The 24180-nt window shown below is 44.1% G+C and overlaps 3 protein-coding genes across 3 annotated transcripts in view; 1 reads left to right on the top strand and 2 right to left on the bottom strand.

The window, feature by feature from the left end:
• Nucleotides 1-286: 286 nt before the first annotated feature.
• Nucleotides 287-13338, bottom strand: Snip1 (Smad nuclear interacting protein 1). The gene is made up of 4 exons (XM_046469418.1): nucleotides 13065-13338; nucleotides 12071-12173; nucleotides 2839-3437; nucleotides 287-1814 (listed from the first exon to the last, which is right to left on the bottom strand). The coding sequence occupies exons 1-4, from the start codon at nucleotides 13286-13288 to the stop codon at nucleotides 1547-1549; spliced, it is 1194 nt and encodes a 397-aa protein (XP_046325374.1). The 5' UTR covers nucleotides 13289-13338; the 3' UTR covers nucleotides 287-1546.
• Nucleotides 13339-14831: 1493 nt separating this feature from the next.
• On the top strand, nucleotides 14832-23759 carry Dnali1 (dynein axonemal light intermediate chain 1). Its single transcript, XM_046469204.2, has 6 exons — nucleotides 14832-14959; nucleotides 15558-15703; nucleotides 17419-17588; nucleotides 18905-19083; nucleotides 19443-19607; nucleotides 21872-23759. Exons 1-6 carry the CDS (start codon nucleotides 14879-14881, stop codon nucleotides 21905-21907), a joined length of 777 nt encoding a protein of 258 aa, XP_046325160.1. The 5' UTR covers nucleotides 14832-14878; the 3' UTR covers nucleotides 21908-23759.
• Gnl2 (G protein nucleolar 2) overlaps nucleotides 23584-24180 on the bottom strand; it is a 25663-nt gene continuing 25066 nt past the window's right edge. Inside the window, exon 16 of the mRNA XM_046469203.2 lies at nucleotides 23584-23909. Coding sequence (XP_046325159.1) covers nucleotides 23757-23909 — 153 coding nt within the window. The 3' untranslated portion in view covers nucleotides 23584-23756. The remainder of the gene's footprint in view (nucleotides 23910-24180) is intronic.

Genomic DNA, 24180 nt, shown 5'->3' with positions numbered 1-24180 from the left:
GTGAAAGGCCAATTACACCTAACCTGCCTTAAGTTCTGAATACTTCACTGCCAGTTCAGAAAAGCACCGTTGCTTCAAGGTAACCAATATTCACTCACTGTGATCTGAAGACTGGATTCCAGGGCAGATGTAGGTCCTTTCTTCACTAGTTCCTGGTCTCTCTCAGTGGCACTCAACAAGACTACCTATTTTTACCTTAAAAACACTGGATACAAAGACTCCTTCAGCAGCAAACATACCTATATACACACAGCCCTCTATGCTAGGAAAGTATTACCCTTTGAAATGGGGCTATATTTACAAATTTTATTTTTTATCCCAAAAATACATATAAACAAAAACCTGCTCTTCAAATGCAGGGAGGCCTTTGCCTATCATGTGGTATTACATTTATATCACAAAACATTGTCTTATGAAAATTGGTACACAGCTCTTTAACACAATTTGTGTGTGTGTGTGTATATATATACACACACACACATACATACACACACACACACATACACAAACTATATGTAAGTAGTTAAAGACTTTTTTCCTACTTACACATAGTCCTCTGGTAGAAAATTTGGAAACTGGACAGTCCCCTTGATTTCCAGATTTGGATGGTAAATACAACCTTTGAACAATTTTTTTAAGGATGAAATGTGTAGAAACATGTAAGCTACACAATCTCCTTTAGACATATATACATGTTGTTAGAATAAGGATCCTGCCACATTAGCAACAGTGTTATTACTCAAAGGGAAAAAAAAGGGAAACAACATTTGAACAAAAACGCAAACTTTAGAACAGACAAGATGATCAAAATTGTTATATACATGTTCTATAAAGAAATCAGGAATTTTCTCTTAAGAAACAGATCCACAATGCATTTCAGCCTCTCATGATATTAAATCAGCACCCGTTGGTAGTAGCCATGATCTTCCTGTATAGTCATGTACTTAAGCAGGTGCCATAAAGCATCTGTTTAAGTTAAACAGTCACTAATGAGGTCACACGGTAAACCCCCTCCTCTCCCACCCCCCAAAAAAGCTAAGTGCAAAATCAACTTCTATGACTCAAGAGCTCAACCAGGTCAAAGCTTTGGTGGAGGCTGTTTTGGTGACAACCAAAGCTTATTAAGATTCTGTTTAGGGGTTTGCCCCCAAACAAAAACTCCTGGTCCACAAAGCTTAACAACTAAATAAATAATAAAGTAACTATACAAAGAGAACAAGCCATGACTCCCCTTCAAATAAGGGTTAGTTTCCTAAGCAGCAGTTCTGAAAGCACCAACTAAAGCCACAATGCTTCTACTAAAACGATGTGTTGTAATCGGTAAGACTCTTCTGAAAACAAATGGCACAGACACGTGGCTGATGTGCCACAGAAAAAAGTTCAACAAAACCTAAGTCAGTGTTCTTACACTGTAAAATAAGCTGGTCAGCAACACAGGAAAGACTTAAGGCAATAAAAGGCATTACAGAGAGCACCACTGTGCTCTTTGAGGCAATCCTAAAGTCTTCCAAGAAGGAAAAATGTCTCAATGGTTTGGTTAAGTTTGCTAGCTGTCAGACACTATTTCCTCCTCCTCCTCGTCATCTTCATCTTCCTTTCTGTCTAGTTCAGAGGTATCTGATGACTCATGAAGCAAGACATACTCTCTGCTGCTGAATCCAAATTTAAGCACATCCTTTTCTTTCAGTTCATAATATCTCTGTGGCTCAATGCGCTTGTTGTTCAAGAAGGTTCCATTGCCTGAGCCAAGGTCAATGATGTAGGGCTTCACCCTTCGGCCAATTGTGCCATCAGCACGGGTGTACTCCACAAGCCTAGCAAGAGAGAAAGGAGACAGCCTATGAGGAAAATCCTGCCTCAGATCATCTAGCCTTCTCTAGAGCTAATGATGTCAATAACCTGGCGGAAACATGATTCAAGTTAAAACTTTAGGAAACTAAGGGGGAAAGCATTGCCTTGGATAGGGAAATTGGGAGCAGCTTAAATATACTTAGTAGAAAGGTAAGAATGTACATTTGGGTTCATTCTTGGGGGGTAGATCAAAAGTTTGAAATGCAGAATTCAAGTCTTTTGCCATGAAAAAGAAAATTTTTTTTCCCTGTTGTTTCTAATCAATAAAATGCTTCTTACACCTATATTTTGATGTTTTAGCTTCATTCCAAATAGAGAAAACTATGGCCTTGGACTTCAAAGTCAAGCCAAACTTGAGCCAGAGTTCTATTATGGCAATTATTTATTAGGAAGTCACCTGGCTTTGCTGAGCTTTAGCTTTCTCATCTGTCAGATGGAGATATTAATACTGATCCTATCTTCCTCACAGGATTGTTCTGAGAATCAAATGGTCACAGATACACTATGCAAGCTATTAAGATGCAGATTTAAGTAACATATATGCCAGGCATTTTTTGGTATATTTCCATTTAAACCTCATAACAGCCCTGTAGGGAAGATGGAAACAGGCCCTGAGAGAAGCTTGCCCAAGGTCAAATACTTGTAACTGGCAATGACAGAATTTTAAATCTGGGTTTCTGATACCAGGATCAAGCTCTTCTACACATATAAGCAATTAGTAAATGTGCATTTAGATTTACAGTATTCTTTAAAATTAACATTAGGGCTGGGGACGCAGCTCAGTGGTAGAGCACTTGCCTAGCATGCATGGGGCCCTAGGTCTACTCCCAGCATGGCAGGATGCAAGGGGGGAAAGGTAATTAATATTAGACATGAGGGGTACTGGATTCTTCTGCAAATACATGATGCAAATCTTAGTAATCCTAACTAAGGAAGCTATTCGGTTTCTGCTGGCATTTCAGGTTCTTCCTCTGAAGGCATACCTACCGATACTGAAAGACTGCATGTTGCTTTGAACACGAGGGATGATCAATTGGAATGTCTGCAATGCGGCGGTGTCGACCCAAAAGGTAGGCACTTTGTCGATGGATATACATGACTGGAAGTACCTCATCATTTTTAAAGGGGTAGAGACGCCATCGTTTTTTGGGGATACGAGCTTCTGGGGGCTCACTGTATTTAATGACTACACCCCGGAAGGTGTTGGTGTCCTCAAGAAGTGCACCAGAAAGTTCAAAGCTTGGTTTTTCTTTAGCAGGCACCTCTTTGTCTTTATTATTGCCACCAGGTCGAGGAATCACCTCCTGAGCCTCATTAGCACTGCCACTGATTTCATTCTTCTGGCGATGCTCCCGGCGCCTAGCATTATAAAACTCCCGCTCTTCCTCCTGAGCCTGCAGGTTTTGGCTGTCCCGATCCCGTCCAGAGGCCTGCCCGCTCCCAGGCCTCTCATCAGAACTTCTCCTTTGCCGGGAATGGCCCCGGTGTCTGTCTCGGTCACTGTTCCTAGCTCTCCTGTGTTCCTGTTCTGATGGTTCACGGTGCTGCCGATCCTCCCGTCCTCTCCGGGGATGATCCTCCCGCTCCTAAAATTCAAAAGGACTCAATAAATCAAAGGCAGTCCACAATTTATTTTTTAAAAAGCTGCATTCAAAAAGTCATTTGTCTTCTGGATTTTGGCAGTCAGTGTGGTGGTTATGTTCCCTCACGAGGCCATGCTGCTGCTCAACTACAACCCTAACAGCACAAATTCATGGCTACAGTCCTAAAATCAAGAGATTAATTCATATACAGAGAAGAAAAAGTAATACCCTTTCAGAATATGCTTAACTACAGGCAAACCTGCAGGGAAGCATATACAGAAAATGGAACAAAGAATTAAATAACATATCCAGGATTCAAAAAAGAAAACACTACCTTTCTCTTCTGCCAAAAATGAAACCATAATAGTTAATTTTTCAAAAATCCTACTTCAGCAGTAATAAAAATTACTCAATATTGAAGAATAAGCTTAAGAAACATGAAAGATAAAAGAAATCTATAAAAATGTATTAAAGACCTGAAAAAAATGGATAAACATACCATAATTTCATGAAAAACAAGTGTTGAAAAACAGCCTGCCAGAAAATGTTCACCACAGGTCCCATATATTAATATACAATTAAAAATAAACAATAAGTTCAATAGAAAAATGGGCATAAAAAAAGCAATTTTCAGATGAAATGTCTAATAAATACTTGAAGAGATGTTTATCCTCACTAATAACCAAACAACAAAAGTTCTAAAAGTAATATGAATTTTCTTAGATCAGCAAAATTAAAAAGCTCATTTAAAAAGATCATAAAAAGATAATAGCTAGTGACAAAAAAAAGAAAATGGGATATCCTCAGTCACTGCGATTGCAAACCCAGTTAGGGCAATACTGCAGTATTCAATATTGATTTCACCAACCAGTAATCCAACTCACAGCAATCTATTTTATAGAAATACCAGGCAAAAATGCACAAAGATAAATATGTAAGGATGCTTACTGCAATCTTATTTGTAGTAATAAAAACTGAAGACAACAATAAAATGGTTAAATAAATTGACTATATATTCATACAAAGGGTTACTTCAGAGTTATTAAAAAAAGGAGATAGCTTGGGAGGTTGAAATAGAAAGATCCCAAGTTCAAAGCCAGCCTCAGTAACTTAGCAAGACCCATGTACAAAAAAAAAGGACTGGGGATGTGGCTCAGTGGTTAAGAGCCCCTGGGTCCAATCCCCAATACCCTCCCCACCCCCAAAAGAGTATACCTAAAATAAAAGAGAAGGGGATAAGTTTTACAATATATAGAAAAATCTCCACTCAGCAGGAAAGATACTTAGAGGGGTATTCCCACTACAATTCAACTAAATATCAGATAAAACATTGTTAAACTCACAGAAAGCAAGGGAAAATCTTTGGGAGGGGGAATCAACTAAACATAAGCTCAAAAATTAAAAAGCACTAGACACACAAAGAAACAAGCCTATGTTTATGAGGAACAACAGAAACAACTCCTATAGATTTAGATCCCCAAGGACTTCAGACACTGTACTAGTAAGATATAGAATATAAAGCATATTTATGTATAAAAATGTTTGCAGTTGGGCATGGTGGCACATGCCTGTAATCCCAGAACCCAGGAAGCTGAGGCAAGAGTTTTACAAGTTTGAGACCAGCCTAAGCAACTCAGCTAGACCCTGTCTCAATATAAAATAAAAACAGTTAGGGATGTAGCTCAGTGGTAGAGCACTTGCCTAGCATGCGTGGGGCCCTGAGTTTGGTGTTTTTTCCCCAACATGGGAAAGAAGGAAAAAAGGGAGATAGGGAGGGATTACAAATGATTAAAGTCAACAATTTTTAAACAGCCAGAAAGCCCTAGGTTCAATCCCAGCACAGGGATGGAGGTTGAGGAGAACCAGAAAATAACAACTATTGGTGAAAACACAGAAAGACTGGAACCCTTATGTACTACTGAGAGGAATGTAAAATGCTATAGCCAAACAAAATGGTGGTCTGCAAAAAATTTAAAAACCATTATATGATTCAGTAATTTCATTTCTGGGTATGTAGAAAAGAAATGATCTGGGCAGGGTGGTGCATGCCTGTATTCCCAGCAACTCAGGAGGCTGAGGCAGGATGATCAAATTCAAAGCCAGCCTCAGCAACTTAGGGAGGCCCTAAGCAACTTAACAAGACCCTGTCTTGTTAACCAAAAATAAAAAAGTGTCTCAAAACCAAAAATAAAAAAGTGCTGAGGATATGGCTCAGTGGTTAAGCGCCCCTGGGTTCAATCGCCGGTATTTAAAAAAAAAAAAATGAAAACAGGATCTCAAACAGTTATTGGTAGGCAGGCGTGGTGGGTACGTCTGTAATCCCAACAGCTTGGGAGGCTGAGGCAGGAGGATCACGAGTTCATAGCCAGCCTCAGCAAAAGCAAGGTGCTAAGCAACTCAGTGAGACTCTGTCTCTAAATAAAATAAAAACAGGGTTAGGGATGTGGCTCAGTGGTCGAGTGCCTCTGAGTTCAAAAGGATTGAACTAGGGGGTACAAAAAAAAAAAGTTATTTGTACATGTGGTTCAATCCTTTTGAACTCAGCAACATAATTCACAATAGCCTAAAGGTAAAAGTAACGCACACCATCCATAGATGGACAAACAAAATGTGGTATATACATACAATGTAAGATTATTTAACCCTAAAAAGGAAATTCTTTTTTTTTTTTTAATATTTATTTTTTAGTTATCGGCAGACACAACATCTTTGTTTATATGTGGTGCTGAGGATCGAACCCGGGCCGCACGCATGCCAGGCGAGCGCGCTACCGCTTGAGCCACATCCCCAGCCCCTAAAAAGGAAATTCTGACACATGCTACAAGATGGACAAATCATGAGGATATTATTCTAAGTAAAATAAGCCAGACCCAGAACGACAAATAATACATCAGTCTCCTTATGAGAGTTGCCTGTAGTAGTCATATTTATAAAGACAGAAAGTAGAATGGTGGTTACCAGGGGCTGGGGAGAGAGAGGAATTATTGTTTAGTTAGTACAGAGTTTTACAAGATGAAAAAGAGTTCTAGAGATGGATGACGCTGATGGCTACACGACAATGGGAATGTATTTAATACTAGTAATTGGATACTTTAAAAAGTTAAGAGTGAATTTTACATCTTTCCCAAAATTAGAATACTTAAACTGGGCAGAATGGTACACATCTGTAATCCCAGTGACTCAAGTGGTTGATGCAGGAGGATTGCAAATTTGAGGCCAGTGTGGGCAAATTAGCAAGACCTCTTCTCAAACAAAAATAAAATGGGGTGGGGGTTGTAGCTCAGTGGTACAGCACTGCTGCGTTCAAACCCCAATAGTGAAAAATAAACAAGCAAATAAAACATTAGGTGGGATAATGGATTTGTGGTTATCATTATTTTTTTTTTTTTAAATCCTCATCTTTTAGGGACATGTGCTTAAAATATTTACAGATGGAATGGTACATCCAGAACTTGCTTTAAAACAATCAATCCAGGGCAAAGAAGGAAGTGGATAGCAATAGACATGGTATGCTGACTACTTATAATTATTTAAGCTAAGTGACAGATACGTGAAGGTTCATTAAATATGCTTTATATTTTTCTCAATAAAAAGTTAAACAAAAATACCCAGATAAGGGCTGGGGATGTAACTCAGTGGCAGAGCATTTGCCTACACATGTTCAAAATCTTGTACCTCCAAAGGAAAAAAAAAAAAAAAAAGGAAAAAGAAGCAAGCAGAGCTTTTAAAATCCTGAAGTGGGTGAACAAAAAGAAATTTGCCTCTAGGATGGCGATACTGTTTATAATCCCAATGACCTGGGAAGCTGAGGTGGAAGGATCACAAGTTCAAGGCCAGCCTCCGCAACTAAGTAAGACCCTGACTCAAAATAATAAATAAATAGGACTGTGAATATAGCTCAGTGGTAAAGCACCCAGGGTTTAATTCCCAGTACCAAAAGGGAAAAAAAAATTGCTGTTTAGGTACATGGTAACCACGCTGCAAAACATCAAAGCAAAAAGACCCTTTTTTGGGGGTCAGGGAGTTTTTTGGAAGCAAAAGAATAAAAAGAAGTCTCCCTATCATCAGGGAACAAGGAGGGTAGGGAAGGCATGGTCATAATCATTCTGATGTCCTGGTTTCCCCAGATGTTAAACATGTCCAGAGTCAAGAGGGACAGAACCCTGAACAATGTGAGCAAAGCTATGACCTCAGGAGAGGGTGAGGAGGAACTTCTGAGTACTGCAGCAAAAGGTCTCTCCCCACCCCAAGTCCTTCTCTCTAGCACAAAGAGGGATCAAATGTACCCTGAATGCTCAGAGTAAGTTTCTCTGGATTACCTAGCCTCTAAAAATAAGTATTCAGAGGTATACCCAAACACCGATCCCCATCATACCTACAAACATTATTCAAGGTGGTACCTGCCTTGAGTTCACCAGAACTAATCTTTTATGTTCTTTATGTCTGATTTCATTTAATTGATGATGATGATGATGATGATGTTGTTGTTGTTGTACTGGGGATTGATCCCAGGAACACTTTACCAATGAGCTGCATCCCAAGCCCTGTTTATTTTTTGAGACAGGGTCTCACTAAATTGCTTAGGCTAACCTCAAACTTGCCATCTTTCTACCTCAGTCTCCCAAGTCACTGGGATTACAGGAATACACCACAATACCCCATTATCCCTGATTTTCACAAGTATCAGTCACTAGCTGGGTGTGGTGGTGCATGCCTGTAATCCCAGTGGCTCAGAAGGCTAATGCAAGAGAATCTCAAGTTCAAAGCCAGCCTTAGCAAGGCCTAAGCAATTTAGCAAGACCTTGACTTAACAAATAAAAAGGGCTAGGATGCAGGCTAGGGTTGTAGCTCAGAGGTAGAGCGCTTGCCTTGCATGTGTGAGGCACTGGGTTGGATCCTCAGCACCACATAAAAATAAACAAACAAAATAAAGAGAGAGCATCAACCCCATCTCCTTGCATTCTTCTTCTTTTTTCTTTTTCTTTTTAATAATTCTTATTATACATATATACCCACCTCCTTGCATTCTATATTCCCACAAGGCTCTATACTTCCAATACTCTGTTCAAATCCCACCCTTTTTTAACTCCTGAAACCACTGCACTGCACTATGCTCCCTAGAACATAAAGCTCAGCAAAACCTACATTCTCAATGTTTTCTCTGTTCCCTTCACCTTTTGCTCAAAGAGAACCCTCCCTCAGCTCTAAGGACAGTGCTCCCCTACAGCTCTCAAATGGCAGTAGTTCCCCCCACCCAACCCCTCCTCCTTCCTACACCATCTCTGGGCCTGGATATAAGTCAGGTATCTTCCTTGCCAATGCAATACACAACCCAAACCCTCCTCTCTACCCCCAAACCCCAGTTCTTTCTTTCTTTCTTTTGGTACTGGGGATTGAACTCAGGGACACTCAACCACCGAGCCACATCCCCAGCCCTATTTTGTATTTCATTTAGAAACAGGGTCTCACTGAGTTGCCAAGTGCCTCACCGTTGCTGAGGCTGGTTTTTGAACTTGCTCCTCCTGACTCAGCCTCCGGAGCAGCTTGGATTACAGGCATGTGCTACCACGCCTGTCCCAAACCCCCAGTTCTGAATCTCACAGATGATTATCACCCACTACTCGAACCCTCTCCAACCAACATTAGCCTCAGTGACTTGGGTAACACATAGGCAGTGAGTTCCTCTCTTCCAAGGATGCCAATTGTCTCTCCTTCACCTCAGTCACCTATTCTCTTGTCAATAGACCTTTTTCATTTCTAGCAACTTGAACCCCACTATAATCTTAATTTCAAGGAACCTTCTTTCTGGCCACCATTATTCTTTCCAGCTCACATTTTATCCCAACTCCAATGGCTCTTATCCCAGCAAGCCAATCCTTTGATTCTATCACCTATGCACAAGTCTCCCACCTCTAAACTCCCTTCTAGCCTACCATTAAGCTCCACAGCCAAGCAGTATGGCCACTCCCTTGCATGCACACTGAAATTTCTTGTCCCCATGCCGTTCTGTTGTACTCTCTTGGCAAAACCACAACCATCACCAATAAATAAATATGGCTGAAAATCTAATAAAAAAAATCAAATCAAATCAAATCAAATCCACTCTGATCCCAATATAAGAGTGACTTAGAGAGGCTGCCTTTGCTAAAAGCAGAGACTCTAAGGCTTGCAGATGCCCAATGTGTAACTAAAAGCAGGATAAAGCCTGGCATCTTTACCTTCATTATCTGTCTCCTCTATTAATTTAAACTTTACTCTGAGTAAAGTTTCCTGCTGCTCTGCACATAGGCATATGAAACACTTATGGAGTGTTCAATCCAAAACTAACAATACAAGGTTTATCATCCCTATACCTTACCTATCTTGTCCTCCTTCAAGACACATGCAAGATCTATAGGGACAATATAGCATGCTGTTTCAGACCCCTGTAGTAGCATCTACAAGTCCTTATTCATTCCTCTACACCTTCTAAGAACAGTGGAGCCTTGCAGACACATTGTCCCATGATAAGACTGCCCCCCAACCAAGCAGGAGCAATCATATAATGGAAACCAAAATGCCCCCTTTCAGGATCACAAATCTGACTGGCAAACATACAAAGCCAGAAAATGAAGACTGCCCCATCAGGTGATAAGGACTTCTCCAGAGCCACTTCCTAGAACCAGAACAGAAAGAATGATCAACTAGACCAGAGTTAAGCAAGACTGCTTACTTATGCATACATCTTGCTCCCTGCCCCCAACTCAAGCCTCTTTTAAGGATGTTCAGCAACTACCCTATCTTTTTCTGATCCATTAATTTCCCTTAATTACTATTTCACTCCTTCTCTCTCCTCAGTCTCCAACAACTCTTCCCCATCCCTTCCTTAGAGTCAGATCTTCCCTCATCCATCTATCCAACAGTACCTACACACATATATTCTATCTTCCCTCCCCCCATTCCTGGTACCAAAAATGAACTATCTGTTTTGCTATCTAAAACTAATTCCTATACCTGGGAGCCCATGAGGTCTGGAAATACATGATTAAGTTAAACTGTATTTCATAATAATTAACAAACTTTATTTAACTCCATGAGTTAAATAAAGATAAAACTGTGAAAGAAGTGCGTGTGGTTAAAAAGTGGGTGTTGTGGGTCCCTGATCCAATATGGCTGGTGTCCTTTTTAAGGATAGACAACATGGGCTGGAGATATACCTCAGTTGGTAGAGTTCTTGCCTCGCAGGCACAAGGCCCTGGGTTCAATCCCCAGCAACTCACACACACAAAAAGAAAAAGAAAAAAAAAAAAAAAAAAAAACCAGACAACAGGTAAGTCTGTGCAGAAGAAAGGTTGTGTGAGGACACATCAAGAAGGCAGCCATCTGTAAACCAAGGAGAAAAGTCTCAGAAGAAACTAAATCTGCTGACCTCAATCTAGGACTTCTGGCTTGCAGAACAATGAGAAAATAAATCTATTATTTAAGCCACCTAGTCTATGATATTTTTATGGCAGCTTTGGCAAATTAATAATCACTCCAGAAAAACCATTTGGCAATTCTTAAGAAATTAAAAATGCAACTACCATTTAATTCAGCAATTCATTTGTAGGCATTTAATCCAGAGAAATGAAATGTTCCCAGAAAAACCTATACACAAATGATCAGACAGCAGCTATATGTTTAACAGCCCCAAACTGAAAAGCACCTGTTTTTTTTTAACAGGCAAATGGCTAAATCCATACCACTGAATACTATTCAGCAGTAAAAAGGAATGAAGAAACTACTGATGGATGCAACAACCTGAATGAAATCCAAAGAACTTTGTTGAATGAAAAAAATCTAATCTCAAAGGTCACATACCATATGATTCTATCTATGTAACACTCTTTTTAAAAAAATATTTTTTAGTGTAGATGGACACAATATCTATCTTTATTTATTTATTTTTGAATTTTTAATATTTATTTTTTAGTTTTTGGCGGACACAACAACATCTTTGTTTGTATGTGGTGTTGAGGATAGAACCCGGGCTGCACGCATGCCAGGCGAGCGCGCTACCACTTGAGCCACATCCCCAGCCCCATATTTATTTATTTTTATATGGTGCTAAGGATTGAACCTAGTGACTGACACACACACACACACACACACACACACACACACACACACACACGGTGCTCTACCCCAGTTCCTATGTAACACTCCTGAAATAACGAAAGTATAGAAATGGAAAACAGATTAGCAGCCTCCGGAAGAGATTAGAAGCCTCCTGGAGTTAAATAAAGATAAAACTGTGAAAGAAATGGGTGTGGTTACAAAAGGACAATACCAGGGTGATAGAAATATGCTGTATCTTGACTGTATCAACAAAATTCCAATTGTGATACTGAACTATAGCTCTGAAAGATTTTACTATTAGCAAAAACAAGGTAGAGTACACCTTTCTATTAATTGTGACAAATATAACCAAAACATGTAAATGAACAATTACTCAAAACAAAAAGCTAATTTAAAAAAACAAGCAGAAAAAAAAAATAAAGCAAACACACCCAGCTTTTAGAAGCCCACTGCAGAACACACACATATACACTTTAGCTAGATGGCAAGTGAAGTGACTCTAGATTTGGACAAATTATCAAAACACCCAATCCCCTTACCTGCTTCACTTTGACTGTTGAGTGATGAGGACTTCGGCTTCTCTTATTCCGAGGAGACTTGCTTCTTCTCCCTGAAGACTTGTTTTTCTTTTTGGCTGGGGACCTTTTCAGAGCATGGTACACACAGGATTTTATCTCAATTTCCCTTCCCCCACATAAGTTAGCTTTAAATATCAGGCTTACCAACTAAACACAAACACCACATTTGTGAAGATCTCTGCTGAGCTCCAATGGAGTCAGAGGCTTCATTTTCCCAGCCCTGATATCTCCCTTGAGTTCCAGACACTCATATATAACTAACTGCTAACTGAACTTTCTCATGTGGGTAACATAACTCTTGATTCTCAACCCTCAAAAACCTTTCTTCTCAGAGTGTGTGTCATCTCTCTAATTGGTACCACCATCCAGAAGCTGCTCTTGGCCTCTTTGTTTTTTTCCTCACCACCAACACCCTGCCTTCCCCAATAATCACAAGTCCTGTGCTCTGCCTCCTCCTTAACACTCTATCTGCTTCAATCACTAGACTCCAAATACATTTTTCCCCCTAGCTTCTAAGACAATGACAATTCTACTTTAGGTTCTTTGCCCATGTTGTTTCCCCTGCCAAGATTCTGGATCAATCCTATCAATCTTTTGGGGCAGGTAATTGGAAAGACACCACCTGCACTCCATTCTTGTGCAGATGGGGAGACATTCAACTCGGACGACCAGTGCTACCCGCTGGGCCGTACTGTACTAAGTGCTGGGGACACAAGAATGAAGGGGCGGGACCCTACCCGTAATAAGCTTTAGACTCTCAACATCCAGCTACAATGCAAGTGACCGGTGCTGGAGTAAACATTCTTTAACACGGGCACCTCGGGGTCACTCCCAATGTCTCAGCATTAAGCCCAGGCTGCTGCGCTCGGCATTCGAGGCCTATTTTTGACGTTAGCTCTGCCTTCCTTTCTCCATCAGCTCGACCCAAGGTCCACTCGGGCTGCTTCCCACGTACCGGCTAACTCCTCGGGCTCGGTTCCCACGGTGGCCGGGGCGGCCGGCCTCGCCGGGCGGTGGGGACGGGCTGCCGCCGGAGAAGTCCGAACGGCGGTGGATTGGAGGCGCGGCTTCCGGGCTGAGGCGCTCCTGCTTCACCACCACCGTCGCTGCCGCCACCACGTCCCCATCCCGGTGCCTTCGCCGGCTTCCTCGCTCCCTCTCGCTCTTCACCTCCTTCATTCTGCGAGTTTGGTTGAGCAAAAGGAAAGAGGTACGTTGAGCTCTTCTCCCTGAAGGAAATGACGAATTTGGCCACCGAACTTCCGCTTCCGGGTGCGCACTCTCCCAGAAGCCCTCGCGGCGGAGAAGCTGAGCACGTGACGATTCCTTCTTGGGCGGGACCGCAATTGGCCCATCTCGGGAGGCGGGAATTTTAAGTTTCAAAAGCAAACTTGTGACTACTTCATAGGTAGACCTTGGCGCTCCACCTCCAAGTTACACCCCCAGCCCTTTATATTTCATAACGAAAACTGAACTGTCAGCATATAATTGTTGGCACAGTTTTAAAGGCTTAGTAAATTTTGGCCACTGTTATTATTTCTGTTTCTACGTTTGAAATTCATTATAATAGTATGCATAAATCAATAAAGCTATTTCTACTCTTGGGGGGGGGAAGCAAACTTCTGGGTTTTTTCACTTTCCAAGGCTTTTTGTTGCTCTGTTATTTGTAATTGTAAATGGAGATAACCCAAATGCATGGCAATAGTGAATCATTTAGTCGATTATTGGATGGAATGTGGTTATTAGTATACTATTTGCAAACTATGGCAAATAAAAAAAATTTAATTTTGTGACAGGGGTTCAAAACTAGGATCTCCCGCATACTGGGGAAGCTCTACCACTGAGCTACGCCCCTAACCCTAAAACCTGACTTTTAGACGAAAAAGCAGGATACAAGATTGTGCTTAAACTGCGATTACTTTGGCATTTGGAAATATGAAGGAATGAAGAGATGGAAATGCAATCATATGTGGTAGCACATGGGCAAATCACTAGCATATTTTCCCTCTATTTCCTCAACTTTATGTGAAACTGTCATTTCTCCATTTATTTATTTACTTTTTTCCGTATTGGGGACTGAACTCAGGGCCTCGTGTATGCAAGGCAAACATTCTACCCCTGAGTTACACCCCCAGCACTTTTTTAAAAAAATACTTTTTAGTTGTTGTTGGACTTTTATTCTATTTATTTGTATGTGGTGCTGAGAATCTAACCCAGTGCCTCACACATGCTAGGCAAGGGCGCTTATCACTGAGCCCAACCCAAGCCCCCTCAGCACTTTTTATTCTTTATTTTGAGACATGGTCTAAATTGCTTAGGGCCTCACTAATTTGGTGGGGCTGGCCTCGAACGCACGACTCCATTTAATTTTAAAAAATACTTTTTTAAACCTGGAAATGCTCGATGTCTTCTTCGGAAATCGTCCCCAACCCTTTACTCAGGGGTCAGGAGATGACTCCCATTTTGCAGTAGTCAAAACTGAGGTTCAGCAAAAGTGTTCCCTCCAACCCATTCAAATAGCAAACTAGACCCAGTGTAGGAACTTGAACCTTGTTTTCCCTGCTCCCGAAAGTACAGGACGAACCAATGAACAGGAGGCCTGGGAAGCCAAGAACAGGAGGTTTGAAGCCGGCTGTTTGGAATGAAATCCGCGCGCTGATGGCCCCGCCCCACTCGGAAGCCCCGCCCCGGCCAGGGGGTTTCCGTGGTGACCGTAAACAAGGCCCGGACTAGAGGGCCAGCTGCTGAGCCGCAGTCCCAGCCGCCGGCATGATTCCCCCTGCTGACTCTCTGCTCAAGTATGATACCCCGGTGTTGGTGAGCCGGAACACTGAGAAACGGAGCCCCAAAGTAAGGACGGGTTTCAGGGGATGGGGGACCTGAAAGCTTCAACGGGGAAAGACAGATCTCAGAGCCGAAGGTCGGGAACCCCAAGGGACAAGAATTGTAGAGACTGGCAGCAAAGGGAATTGGGTCAGGGAAGAGGGGTGGAATTGCGGTGCAAGAAGCCCGATGGGGCTGAGGATGTAGCTCAGTGGTAGAGCAATTGGCTAGCATACATGAGACCCTGGGTTCAATCCCCAGTACCACTAGAGAAGGCCCAAATGTTGGGTGTGACCCTAGGAGCAGAGATTTAGAATGAGAAAGAAGTCACAAGGAAATGGATGAAGCTGGCTGTTATTCATGGTAGCTGGGTTCAAGAGTAGATCAGGCAGTGATTTTCCATCACTATAGCAGTGACAGACCACTTGAGCCAGAAACATCAGTTCAATCATTGGGCTGGGACCAGAGACTCTTCATGGCTGGCTTCAGCTCAGACATTTCTGCTGAGCAGACAGATGAGAAAAGTAGGCTGGGATGGAGAGACTGGCAGAAGACCTGGAGCAATCCAGAGGACCAGGCTTTGTGGAGCTGAATCCCTGAAATATCTCGTGTTCCTTCCTCTTAGGCTCGGCCTCTGAAAGTCAGCCCCCAGCAGCCTGGACCCTCAGGTCCAGTCCCACAGCCGCCCAAAGCCAAGCTCCCCTCAACTTCCTGTATCCCAGATCCTACAAAGCAGGCAGAAGAAATCTTGAATGCCATCCTGCCCCCAAGGTAAAAAAAAAAAAAAATGAGCAATAACTGGGAGAAGGCCCAGGCTTTTATATCCCAGAATATTTAGAAATGCAGGGAGAGGCACTTTGCCTTAGTTCCTGGCTGGGATCTCCTTCCTGCCTCTTAGAGCTCCTAGAACTTGCACATGGCTGGATTCTGGGAGGGTGGTGGGAAACCTTAAATCTACCCTGAATGTTCTCAGCCAGTTTGATGGCTTTAGATGCCATCTGTATACTGATGGATCCCAAATGTGTATTTTCGGCCCTGTCCTCTCTCTTAAATTCCAGACAATATAGTCTACTTCTTCCTCAGTGCCTTCACCAAGTTGTCCCATAGGCATCTCAAGTTCAACATGTCCAAATGAAACCACAGTTTCTTCCTCTTCCCACTGCCCCATCTCAGTCTTCTTTCTGCTAGAGACACAGTTGCCTTTCAATGCTTTTGGTCTCTCACGCCATCTGTCCTATCCTTCAAGAAATTCTTTTGACTCACCTTCAATTTATCTCCCTGGGCCAACCACTTTTCACCAAGTTTTTCTGCCATCTGTCCCTGGTCTCTGTCACCCATACTACTTGCTATGGCCTGTTTAAAAACCCTATTTCCACTCTTTGCTTCTACAGTGTTCTCCACATAAATCGGATCAGGCCAAGTCTTCCACCTGTAATGACCTCCTACCTCACTCAGAGTAAAGTCCGAAGTCCTTACAGTAGCTTCGAAGATGTAGAATGGCCTGGCCCATGATATCCCTCATCTTCTCTCCTGTTCACTGCCCCAGGGGTCTCCACTTGCCTTTCTGAAGCACTTCAATCACTCTCCCACCCCAGGGCCTTAACAATTGCTGTTCTCACTTCCAAGGATACTCTTCCTTTACTATTCCCTTCATTTCTTCTCTCAGAAGAAATATCATTTCTTCCAGGTGAAGCCTTCCTGGGTTTTGTTTGTTTGTTTTTTATGGTGCTGGGGATTGAACCCAGGGCCTTGTGCATGGGAGGCAAGCACTCTACCACTGAGCTATATCTCCAGCCCCTCAACTGTTCTTATGTAATGTATTGTTCTTATGTAACATATTGACAGCAGTTTTTAAGGCTTTGATGAAAAGAGGAAACAGGCAAACAGAGATCCATCTCCTCTGAGAAGGAGGTCAATGGAGGGAAGTGATGTGTCAGCTGATCCTCTCCCACCAGTGGCACCGAAGTTCTCTCCGCCACATCTCCTGTGTGGTGATTCCAGACCCTGGTTGTTACTCCACCATGAAGTTCCCCATGGAGAGCCCATGCAGGCACACCCCGTCAAGATCCTCCCCAGCCCCTGCACACACACTTGCCTCTTTCTGGCTTGCACAAGGTTTATGGAATCTTGTGTCTCTTACTCCTTAAGTCAGTGGAGAGTTCCACTGGGCCTTCCACACAGATCAGGCAACACAATGTAAATCATGTTAGGAGAGTAAAATCTGCAGCAGTGGTGATGATTTCATGAAGACCACCTGGGGAGTAGACGTTGCCCTGTTCCCCAGATCCTTTTCTGTGGGGCAGCAAAGCAAGTATGGTTTTGGAACCCACACCACAGGAGTGGAGTGAGGGATTCTGGTGGGATGGTGGCAGAGTTGCCCCTCACTCCTGCTCAGGCTGAGAACACAAAGAGATCTCTCTGCTGATGTCCTGAGAACTCTCTCAAGCGTGTGGATTCTGCTCAGCGTGGCTGTGTCTGTGCCGCAGGGAGTGGGTGGAGGACACGCAGCTATGGATCCAGCAGGTGTCCAGCACCCCCAGCACCAGGATGGACGTGGTGCACCTCCAGGAGCAGCTGGACCTGAAGCTGCAGCAGCGGCAAGCCAGGGAGACGGGCATCTGCCCTGTCCGCAGGGAGCTCTACTCACAGTGTTTTGGTGAGTGGGCAAGGTGGGGGTGGGTACCACACAACCCCCACCTCCTTCCTTCCCTTCAGCACAGATCTGGCTCTGAGCACCTCTGAGCTGAAGCCCATCCCATGTTGAAATCACCTCTTTTCACCCTTCTTGACCCACCCAATAACTGCCAAGTGTCCCAACAGGCCCCCACCTGCCAGTCCCTGTACTCTGATGATCTGGTTTCCTCATCTCTCACACATTTGGAGTCAAATAAGAGCTTCCATTTTAAATCTTGGCCTTTTCAAAGATAGTCACAATAAGCACATGTTTTTGTTGTTGTTGTTTTGTTTTTGTTTATAATGCTGGGGGTCAAACCCAGATCCTCATGCTTGCTATGCAAGTGCTGTTCCACTGAGCTATTTTTTTAATCAGAAAAATTAATGTTTGGTATTTATATCCATCAGCATTCAGTACTCAGTCCAGAAAAATGTTGCAAAAATAATTTGTTGTCCGTCAGTAGACACAAGGGATTTAAAATCTGCCACCCTGAGGTGTCCAGTGGCTGGATTCTAATCTGCACACTGCCTGTAAACGCTTGAGCAGCTCCTCTCAGTCTTACTATGATTGTGGTTGACCCTCCAGCTTTTTAAAGAAGATTTTATATGTTTATAAAGGAGATTATGTGGGCTGGGGTTGTGGCTCAGTGGCAGACCACTTGCCTAGCATGTGTAAGGCACTGGGCTTGATTCTCCACACCACATAAAGAGCTAAAAATAAGGGCTGGGGTTGTGGCTCAGCAGTAGAGTGCTCGTCTAGCACGTGTGAGGCCCTGGGTTCGATCCTCAGCACCACATAAAAATAAATAAAAATAAAGGTATTGTGTTCAACTACTTCTAAAAAATAAATATGAAAAAAATAAAAGTTATTTTTTTTAAAAAAAGGTGATTATGTGTGCTCTAAGACCCTGCTGTTCTCAGCCACAGATCAGTCCAGCCAAAGGGGCTGCTTTAAAATTGCCACCATCTTCTCACTGAAAAAGTCAGATTTCTGCATTAGTTCCCAGTTTCTAGCTGAGGGGGACCCACAAACAAACCTGGGGTTCCTAGGCTCCTTGTGCGTTGGCCAACCCCTTCTTGCTGGCTGGGTGCTTTTCCTTGTGCTAAATGGAACGGGGTGGCTGCATGGCAGACTCTTGGGCCAGTGAAGGTGCCCTACATTAGGGCCTTCCCTGAGACCTCAGCTCCAAATGAGGACACACCTTAGGGCCCTTCCAAGAGGAAGGGTGGCTTGCCATGGGCAAGGTGCATGTCCCCTTGCCCTTGCCTTCTCTGATCTTGCACTGTGCATATTGGAAGATGAGCTGATCCGGGAGGTGACCATCAACTGTGCAGAGAGGGGGCTGCTGCTACTGCGAGTCCGGGACGAGATTCGCATGACCATCGCTGCCTACCAGACCTTGTACGAGAGCAGCGTGGCGTTTGGCATGAGGAAGGCGCTGCAGGCTGAGCAGGGGAAGTCAGACATGGAGAAAAAAGTGAGTCGGGTTTACCATATCCCCTGTCCCTCAGGCTCTTCTGTTGATACCAGGCCACTCTGTTGTCATTGCCGCGCTGCATTCTGGCTACTAGGGTGCCCTCCTCACATTCATGACTCTGGACCTGTCATTCAGGGAGGACCCTTGCTTGGGTGTAACAGCCAGCCACATACATGGTCTTGGCTTGCTGGTCTCCCTGAGGATGCTCCATGCCAGTCACTGACCTCCCACTTGGTGGCAGTATATACCCTGGCAATGTCAGGTTGGACAGCTGTGGTGTCTCAAGTCCCCACCACCTAGGCTCTCACACCACCCATCCATAGGCAACATCCCAGGATGACTGAGTATTGTGCCCTCAGATCGCAGAACTGGAAATGGAAAAGAGAGACTTGGAGAGGCAAGTGAACGAGCAAAAGGCAAAATGTGAGGCCACTGAGAAGCGGGAGACCGAGCGGCGACAGGTGGAAGAAAAGAAGCACAATGAGGAGATTCAGTTCCTGAAGCGGACAAATCAGCAGCTGAAGGTGATGGAGGCCCAGGCCACGGTGCTCCCATAGCACTGGTCCCCAGCCTCATGGGCTGGACAGTCCCCGTGGCCTTTACATGTTGGTCCACACGCATTTCCATGGGGTAAAGGAAGCTGACATTGGGGTGGGGCAGGCCCATGACGAGGGTCCTCCATCCCTCTGGCTCTGGACGGGCTCCATTCTCAACTCTGACCCCATGACATGTCAGCCTGATTCTCTAGGAAAAGACTTTTTGCCCTGGGAAAAGTTGCCTAACCCCAGAGAGGAGGATATATGGCGGAAAGTAGAGGTGCCCTCCCCTCAAAGCTGGAGTTCTCCTTCATGGGCTGGCTGTCCTCCTGGCATCTACTGGGGTTCCATGTCTGGGGCAGAAGCAGAGAAGGCCAAGTTAGTGGGTGGACAGAGAAGGAAAGCCCCCTGGGAGGAAGAGCCACTTCAAGTTGAGGACCTCTCCAGGCACGATGGCGCACACCTGTAATCCCCAGCCTGGGAGGCTGAGGCAGGAGGATCACAAGTTCAAAGCCAGCCTCAGCAACAGCAAGGTGCTAAACAACTCAGTGAGACCCTGTCTCTAAATAAAATACAAAATAGGGCTGGGAATGTGGCTCAGGGGTCGAGTGCCCCTCAGTTCAGTCCATGGCACCAAAAAAAAAAAAAAAAAAAAAAAAAGCTGAGGACCTCCCCAGGCATTCGGTCTCAAGCACCCCCCTGTAGATGGTCTTCCTTACTTAGGGTCCAAGTACTGGTGGCATGCTCCCATCTATATAAGGTGCTGGGAGCCATGCTGGTGGGAAAGGTTGGTCCAACAGAAGGCTAGTCACAGGCCTCTGCAACCCTATGCTCCCTGACTGAGCCAAAGATTTTCAGAGGTTTGACCCCAGACTAGCATCATCCTCATCGGGGGCAGCTTGTGGAAATAAATGTTTGGGCACTCCCTGCATCTGCTGAACCAGAAAACTTCAACAAGGCCTCCCAAAGTCCTGGTGTTTGCTGAGGCCCTAGGCACTCTCTTAGATGCATAGCTATTGACATTGAGCCACTTCTCCCACAACCCTGGCCGCCTCCACCATAGTTGCAAGGAGAGCTTACATTCTTGAGATCAGCAGGTGTGTTGGCTCCACAAACCAAAAAGGCCAGCTATTTGTGATAAAGAGGCCTTTGTATTAACCACCATCAGAAAAGATTCTTGTTACCAAAGAGTTAAAGAAAAGCAAGAATTCTTTTATTATTATTATTATTATTATTATTATTATTATTATTATTATTATTATTATTTTGTACCAGGGATTGAACCCAGAGGCACTTAACCACTGAGCCACATCCCCAGCCCGTTTTTGTATTTTAGAGACAGGTTCTCCTCCCTGAGTTGCCTAGGGCCTCACTAAGTTGCTGAGGCTGGCTTTGAACTCCTAATCCTCCTGCCTTAGCTTCCTGAGCCACTGGGATTACAGGTGTGCGCCACTGCACCCTTGGTAAAGCTAGACAATTTCACAGCAATGTGATCACTTACCTAGCTACCCCTGAAAGCTGCTTCCCTATCTGCCATCTTCCTTTATCCGCCATATTCCTTTGTTGTAAGTTCTATCTTTTTAACATTCAAGAGCAACCTTGTAATCCCCAGGGTGAACGATTCTTTAGAAGTGAGTTTCTTTTATTGGCTCAGAGCTGCACTGCAAATAAAGCAGTGTTTGCAGTCCCCAGGATAGACCTACTTAAAGATCTGTTCACATACCATGATAGTAAATTATTGTACCGGCTGCCAGAGAAGCCGGGTAAATAACTCCCAAGTGTCTTAAGCTTTACCTACAAGATGGACAGCTCCCTACTCACTGGTAGCAATTTTCTCTAATTGGGTGTCAAGTTGTCTTAGTGGCTGATAATTTGCTGCTTCCCAAACCTCTGGTCCCAGCAGAGATCCCAGGATCCTAAACCAAAGAGCAGACACATTCAGGCCTGAAATCTGAGCAATGAAAAACCACTATTTCAACAACTTTTATTCAATTTCCTTTTCAATGCTTTATATTATACACTGAGCTATTACTGTATGGAAACCAGGACAGTTCTGGTTTCTCCTGGTGTAACAAGACTACGCCAAGCCAGAAACCAGCTAATCCCGAAAATATGGAGTGAGAATGAAGGGGGGAGAAAAGAACACTTGGAGTGGCAGCATTTGGATTATTCTTCCCAGAGACTTTATCACCTCTCAGCTATTTGTGTTAGGCTGCAAGCTTCAAGCATTAATGGTTTGTTTTCTTTTTCAGGCCCAACTGGAAGGCATTATTGCACCAAAGAAGTGATAATTTCCATATGGGTCTCAGCGAATACTACCACCCCATCACAAGCCCTTTGTAATAAAAAGCTAGTTTCCTGAGTGAACAAGCCATCCCCTCCCCTGACCACCACCTACACATTTGTCAGAAGTCACACTATTGCCCCAGTGTCATGGGACACCTACAGTCTGGCAACCAGGCTCCTGGTTAGGCAAGAGGGTGGCGTGACCCTGATAGTCTCGGTATGCAACTTGTGGGCCAACCAGGAGATTCGCCAACTCAAATAGTAAGACTGAGAAGGAACTGCTTTCCCATCTCATCCACCATCCATGTGTGGCCAAAGGAAGCTACTCCTGTCTCTCAAATGTCTAGTTCACAGGTTCCCTTGTATCCTAACTGGGGCTTCTCTGGCCTCGGTCATTCCATTTTCATTCCTAACCAATGCAGTTTTGGTAACTCATTTTGGAGCTTTGGTTTTCTGCTGTATGGTCTCATCCCCACCCACCACATCAACTGGATCTCTTCCTCAGTCTAAGAGGTCAGGGAACAGCGGCAGCGGCAGACCCAGGCTGCGGAGGAAGTAAATGTTTGCTGGAAAGGAATCCAAGTCCCAGTGTCCTTTGTGAGCTGTCCACACCTCAGCTCCTCCCTCCCATAGACATCGTTCACCTTATTCTGCAGAAAATTGAACTCTGACTCCACATCCCCATAGTTACCTGTTTAAACAACTGGAGAGGTAACCGTCTCTTGTATGCAGTTTCTATTACTTTGTGTGTGTGTGCGTGTGCATGTGCATGGTACTGGGGACTGAACCCAGGGGTGCTCTACCACTGAGCTAGTCTTTTAAAATTTTGAGGCAGGGTCTCACTAAGTTGCTGAGGCTGGCTTCGAACTTGCAATCCCCCTGCTTCAGCCTCCCAAGTGGCTGGGATTACAACCATATGCCACTGTGCCCAGGGGCCATGCTAATTATTAATGACCAGAGTAAAGCCTGCAGACAGCTTCTGTAAACCCAGAGGATTGAATTAGTGACACAAATCCTTAATTCTGGGCAGACCAGGGCAGCAAGCCAGGTGACATCCATCATGCAGTTTCCCAAGTCTGGTTCCTTAGGAAGGCACTACCATTTCACAGGGTTGAAATGCCACTCAGTATCCCTTGAAGTGCAAGGACAGACTGACTCCTTGGCAGAGCTCTAACATAACACCCTTCCCGATTAGGGCTTCGAGGCTCACTGGGAAAACTAGTCCCACAAGAGCTGTGTTCCTAGAGCACACCCCACCACTCTAATCTCAGGTTGCAAGTCACAGCTTTGACCCGTACCCAGTGTCTTGAGGAATTATAAGTCCACTCAAGTGACCTGCCTGTGCTGCCATCTTCATGGGAAAGAACTCCATTCCCTGAGATCTGTGGTCCCATGACTCATGACAGCAAAGCATGCATGTCCTAAATGGGTCCACTTAATGAGGGACAAAAGTTGCCAGAGCTTTTTCCTCATATCTTAAAGTACGGCCAGGTATACCAAACATCCTTGAAACACGCTACAGCTCTATGAGCTTCCACACATGCTGTTGCCTGGCAGTTCAAAGGAAATACCACTCTGCAGATCCCAGATCCCATTTCAGCACAGCCAGAGGCACACTCTGGAGGAACTCAGAGCTGACTCAAGTGTTTGGAGAGGTCAATGGACTTGACGATGGAACTCAGTAGGGCTGAGGGCTTTATTTTCACCGGCACCAGTGAATGGCTGCATCTGTCAAGCCTCAGAACACATGCACTGTGTCCTTAGAAATGCCAAGTGGGCATGAAGAAAATGACTACAATTTCTAATTGTATATTTTTGTATAATATAATTTAATAAACATTTTTTTACATGTTACTGCTTATGTCTGAATCTTTTGTGTCTGTGTTTTTGTCCCTCGGAGTCATTGGTCTTCTTTTTGTTCCTGTTCCTATTTTTCACGTTGTGTGTTTCATAGTAGCGCACACCAACTTTTCTGGATTGCTGCTGCCGTGCTGCTCGCCTTCGCTGCAAAAAAAAAAAAAAGAAAAAAGAAAAACCCAATCAAGCGCTGAAAGTCATAAAACAGGAGCCTGTCTCTCACCACTCCACCTCCCTTGCAACTAGTGAAACAGGGCTAAAGAGAGGTCCCCCCCACAGACCTGTTGACCCCTTCCTGATTCACATTTGGTCCAGCCCCCAACCCCACCTCTGTTGCTTGAATCCTTTGTGGCATTCCTGAAAATCTGTTCTCCCTGGAGGGCTTGCTCCAGCTCCACAGAGCACGGTCACAAAGCTG

This window comes from Marmota monax, unplaced genomic scaffold (assembly GCF_021218885.2).
Source record: "Marmota monax isolate L192 unplaced genomic scaffold, Marmota_monax_Labrador192_F-V1.1 WCK01_AAM20220418_F8-fsc00008, whole genome shotgun sequence".
Classification (NCBI taxonomy): domain Eukaryota; kingdom Metazoa; phylum Chordata; class Mammalia; order Rodentia; family Sciuridae; genus Marmota; species Marmota monax.
Note: the sequence above shows the minus strand (reverse complement) of the source record. Positions and strands in the feature narration are given on the sequence as shown.

Coding starts and splice junctions, on each gene's coding strand:
- Snip1 (XM_046469418.1), bottom strand. CDS start 13,288: ATGAAGGAGGTGAAGAGCGAGAGGGAGCGAGGAAGCCGGCGAAGGCAC. Junction 3,438..12,070: donor CAACAGTCAAAGTGAAGCAG/GTAAGGGGATTG, acceptor TTTGAATTTTAG/GAGCGGGAGGATCATCCCCG. Junction 1,815..2,838: donor CATGCAGTCTTTCAGTATCG/GTAGGTATGCCT, acceptor CTCTCTTGCTAG/GCTTGTGGAGTACACCCGTG.
- Dnali1 (XM_046469204.2), top strand. CDS start 14,879: ATGATTCCCCCTGCTGACTCTCTGCTCAAGTATGATACCCCGGTGTTG. Junction 15,704..17,418: donor AATGCCATCCTGCCCCCAAG/GTAAAAAAAAAA, acceptor TCTGTGCCGCAG/GGAGTGGGTGGAGGACACGC. Junction 19,084..19,442: donor AGTCAGACATGGAGAAAAAA/GTGAGTCGGGTT, acceptor TTGTGCCCTCAG/ATCGCAGAACTGGAAATGGA.